Source organism: Pempheris klunzingeri, chromosome 23 (assembly GCF_042242105.1).
Source record: "Pempheris klunzingeri isolate RE-2024b chromosome 23, fPemKlu1.hap1, whole genome shotgun sequence".
Classification (NCBI taxonomy): domain Eukaryota; kingdom Metazoa; phylum Chordata; class Actinopteri; order Acropomatiformes; family Pempheridae; genus Pempheris; species Pempheris klunzingeri.
Genome location: NC_092034.1, coordinates 437636 through 442297, shown reverse-complemented (window position 1 = coordinate 442297; position 4662 = coordinate 437636). Strand labels below are relative to the sequence as shown.

Genomic DNA, 4662 nt, shown 5'->3' with positions numbered 1-4662 from the left:
CATGTGTGTGTAGTTCAGACTGAAGCTTTTATTTTATTGGATCAGTTTTAATAAGTTCACTTCTTACGCTCATTCATTCAAAGATAAAAGACTTTATTTTGAAAAACTTCTAGCTTCAAGTCCTTTATGTTCAGTACCCTTTATTTTGAAGATCTATTGATTATTGATCAGTTGGTGTCATGTCTGAGATCAGCGATCAGCAGCAGCCTCTGTCTGCCTGGATACCGATGATGTCACAGCCTCTGATTGGCTGATCGGTGTCTCTGAGCTCAGCTGCTGCTGGAGTCCCTGTCAGTCCTCCTCAGACGGTCCAGGTCTACAGAGGGTCCAGGTCTACAGACGGTTCAGGTCTACAGAGGGTTCAGGTCTACAGACAGTCCAGGTCTACAGACGGTCCAGGTCTACAGAGGGTTCAGGTCTACAGACGGTCCAGGTCTACAGAGGGTTCAGGTCTACAGAGGGCTCAGGTCTACAGAGGGTTCAGGTCTACAGACGGTCCAGGTCTACAGAGGGCTCAGGTCTACAGAGGGTTCAGGTCTACAGAGGGTTCAGGTCTACAGAGGGCTCAGGTCTACAGACTGTCCAGGTCTACAGACGGTCCAGGTCTACAGAGGGTTCAGGTCTACAGAGGGTTCAGGTCTACAGACAGTCCAGGTCTACAGGAAGATGAAGATGATGATGATGATGATGATGATGTTCCTCGTCCTCTCCTGTGTCTCAGCTGACAGTAAGTAAGACAGACAGACAGACAGTTAGTCAGACAGACAGACAGGCAGACAGTCAGTCAGTCAGTCAGACAGACAGTCAGACAGTCAGTTAGTCAGGCAGACAGACAGACAGTCAGTTAGTCAGACAGACAGACAGTCAGTTAGTCAGACAGACAGACAGTCAGTCAGTCAGACAGACAGACAGTTAGTCAGACAGACAGACAGACAGTCAGTGACTCCCTGTCTGTCTCTTCCAGTTCTCCATCAGGACCTTAATATCCTTGGCTGTTCTTCCTCTGATGGAGAGTACATGTACGCTCTGGATGGTGAAGAAGTTTGGTTTGCAGACTTCATCAAGAAGAAAGGAGTCGACCCTCAGCCTGACTTTGTAGATCATGTCACCTACCCAGAAGGAGCTTATCAGCAGGCTGAGGGTGAACAACAGACCTGCAGATTTAACCTGGACGTATGCCGTAAAGCCTACAAGGACCTTCCACTGGAACAAGGTAAAGACAAACATGTTTTCTTTCTGACTGACTGGCTCATCGATCAATACTGTGATCAGAGCCTCTGTTAGGCCCTCAAGGCCTTGGTCAGCCCTCATTATGGGATGTCGGATGCAGAAAGTGTTTGTTACGTTATCAATTTAAGGTTTTTTCTTAAAGTTGTCCTTAAGAAAAGTCACCATGCTGAATGTGATCTTACGATGATTCCTTGTCCTCTTTGGTTCTACCATCAGTGGACAGCCTGCCAGTGACCATGGTTAGGGTTAGGGTTGGGGGGCCAGGCACTGCACTCTAAACATAAGAGAAACCAGAAGCTCTAGAAGGATGTAGAATAACTAAACACTGGGAGTTCAACCAACAAACACGTTTCACTTCACTGACTCTCAGTACAGTTGGCAGTGTGTCACACAGTTTTAGACTGAGGAATAAAAAAGTTCCCACAGAGTTATGATGATAATAATAATAATAATAATAATAATAATAATAATAATCTCTCCAGGTACTCCGGCTTCCTCCCACCATCCAAAGACGTGCACATTAGGTTCATTGGTGACTCTAAATTGCACGTAGGTGTGAGTGTTTGTCTGTCTCTGTATGTGGCCCTGTGATTGGCTGGCGACCGGTGATAATAATCCATATTAACAAGCTCCACCTGCTTGGGGCTCCTTTGCCTGGTTGTTTGGTGCATCCACAAAAGAATCCTCAGTGTTCAGTGATCATTGTCTCCAGAGGGGCACCCAGAGAGGAGGTGCAACCGGAGGGAGAAAGACTCACCCAGAGTTATCAGAGAGCAGCTGAGTTCTTTCTTTCAGAAGACGACAAAGACATTAGTGTGATGTTGAGTTAGAATCTAATATGACCATAGAATGTTTCAGACCTTCTCTCCTCATGAGAGTGAACAGAGTCTGTCAGTCTGACCTCCACAGACGTGGCTCCTCCTGTATTGTTTAGTGAAGCAGACAGACAGAATGGACCAGACACACCTTGATTGTAGTGCTTTTGTTGTGCAAAACATATTCTGAAGTTAGATTATAGATACACGCCTTGAAACCAACATCCAACTGTTAGATTACCATAACATCACTACAGGAAGCTGCTGTCTGTGACGCACCGACCTAAACAGTTCACCAGGAATGGTTACGTACTTTATGATGTCCAACAAGCATTTAAACATGAGATGTTTGGACACGACACAAGAGAGAAGGGAAAGACAGAGGGGGCTCCTCTGACCGGCCCCCTCCAGGAGGGTCCGTCATGAGCCCAGCGCTGAGAGTACTTTACCTGTGACCAGAATAAACTGCTGTGAGACCAGACTGAAAACCTCCGTTGAGTTCTTGGGCTGTCAATATAAGAACCGGACGGAAAAGGTCTAACAGTGAGTTAAATCCTGTGATATCAAACAACTGTAGAGCTGAAGAAAACAGTCACCAACCAGAGTTCCTCAATGTGGTTGGTTCTGTTCTCAAATAGAACAAACAGCAGGTAACATCAGGACGTTTCAGAACCTCTTCAGGGAACTCCGTCTGTCCAGTCAGGAAGCGATTGTGAACCAGTCTCACCTGTTCACAGGTGCACTGGAGAGGCACCAGCAAGACGACCCCCCCAAAGGGAATGGTTTACAGGTGGGGGCCATGCACAGTCGCTCTCTCCTCATCGTTCTTCTCTAGTTCGCAGTACTCTGACTGCTGTTAGGTACCAGGATGAAATCCTGAGAGCCAGTGTCTGACTTTACACTGCTGCAGTGGGTCCTGGTTCCTTCTGGTTGCTCCTGGTTGCTCCTGGTTCCTCCTGGTTGCTCCTGGTTGCTCCTGGTTCCTCCTGGTTGCTCCTGGTTGCTCCTGGTTCCTCCTGGTTCCTCCTGGTGCAGGACGATGCCCGGCCTCATGTGGCCCAGAGTGTGCAGGCAGTTCCTGGATGACAAAGGCTTTGATGCCACTGACTGGCCCTCGTGTTCCCCAGACCTGAATCCAACTGAGACGTTATGTATCGGTGGATCAGACGCTGCCAGGTAGCATCACAGACTGTCCAGGAGCTCCCAGACCCCCCCAGGACACCACCCGTCTCATTATGGGGGCCAAACACACCACTGAGCCACATTATGAGCTGATGAAATTCACACAAGTGGGATCAGCCTGAGGTTTCAGTTTTTACCTTGATTGTTGGTGAATCAATCAGTGAACAGCATCAGTACGATTTATGTGTCTGTCCACAGGTTGAACCCAGTCAGTGGAGGGTTCCTGTGTAGTTTTATGTAACCTAAAACAGTCTGGAGGAGGACAGCATGGAGGAACTTCTAACTGGATGGTTTGTGTGTCCGTGTGATACGACCCAGTAAGATGGAGTGTAGAAGAGCGAAGACCTCAAATGTAGAGTTCAGTGTCAGTGTATAACTGACTGAGGCTTATTGGTGTTGCTGAACACAAGAAAGTCTTTAGCACCAGATTTCCCTTCTTCCAGAGCCAGTTTTTAAAGAGTCCTTTACCTGACTCCCACACAGGCAGAACCACAGAGACCCTTTAGATACCTGTGAGGACGACTCTGGGCCTCATCAGGTCCACAGTTTGGATGTAAGATTATGGTTCCCTGACAATGACAACAATAACGTTCCACTAGGAAGGTTATGATATAAATAGATTCATTAATATTAGACACATTAATTAAAGCTGTCTGTGTCCAGATGCTCCTTCCAGTCCGATGATCTACCCCAGAGACAACATCGAGCTCGGACAGAAGAACGTCCTCATCTGTCATGTGACCGGCTTCTATCCTGCTCCTGTGAAGATCTACTGGACCAAGAACGGAGAGAACGTGACCGAAGGAACCAGCATCAACGTTCCCTTCCCCAGCAAGGACGGGACCTTCAGCCAGTCGTCCAGGCTGCAGTTCCTCCCCCAGCAGGGAGACATCTACAGCTGCACCGTGGGACACCGAGCCCTGGACCAGCCGCTGACCAGGATCTGGGGTGAGAGCAGCTCTTTAGCAGGAGGCACATCTGGCTCCAGGTGGTTCTGGCTCCAGGTGGTTCTGTTTCTGTCTCTAGGTGTTTGTGTCGTCTGTCTTCAGATGTTTGTTTGTTTTCTGTCTCCAGATGTTTCTCTCATCCAGATGTTTCTGTTTTCTGTCTCCAGATGTTTCTCTCATCCAGATGTTTCTGTTCTCTGTCTCCAGATGTTTTCTGTCTCCAGATGTTTCTCTCATCCAGATGTTTCTGTTTTCTGTCTCCAGATGTGGAGAAGACTGAGCCCAGTATTGGACCTTCGGTGTTCTGTGGACTGGGTCTGACTGTCGGTCTGCTCGGTGTCGCTGCTGGAACCTTCTTCCTCGTCAAAGGAAACGAGTGCAGCTGATTGGTTGTGTGTGATGATGTCACTATAAAAGCCTCTGATTTCACTGCTTCAGCTTCTTCCTGTGTTTCTGCAAATGTAATCCAGTGTTTCCTGTAAAAGATC

The 4662-nt window shown here is 47.9% G+C and overlaps 1 protein-coding gene across 2 annotated transcripts; it reads left to right on the top strand.

Moving 5' to 3' along the window:
* Positions 1 to 306: 306 nt before the first annotated feature.
* Positions 307 to 4603, top strand: LOC139223311 (H-2 class II histocompatibility antigen, A-U alpha chain-like). Of its 2 annotated transcripts, XM_070855292.1 has the most exons (5): positions 307 to 727; positions 965 to 1213; positions 1713 to 1779; positions 3891 to 4175; positions 4439 to 4603. In XM_070855292.1, exons 1-5 carry the CDS (start codon positions 667 to 669, stop codon positions 4452 to 4454), a joined length of 678 nt encoding a protein of 225 aa, XP_070711393.1. In that variant the 5' UTR covers positions 307 to 666; the 3' UTR covers positions 4455 to 4603. The 2 variants fall into 2 exon arrangements, with proteins under 2 accessions (XP_070711393.1, XP_070711392.1); XM_070855291.1 differs by lacking the exon at positions 1713 to 1779.
* The last annotated feature ends 59 nt before the right edge of the window (positions 4604 to 4662 follow it).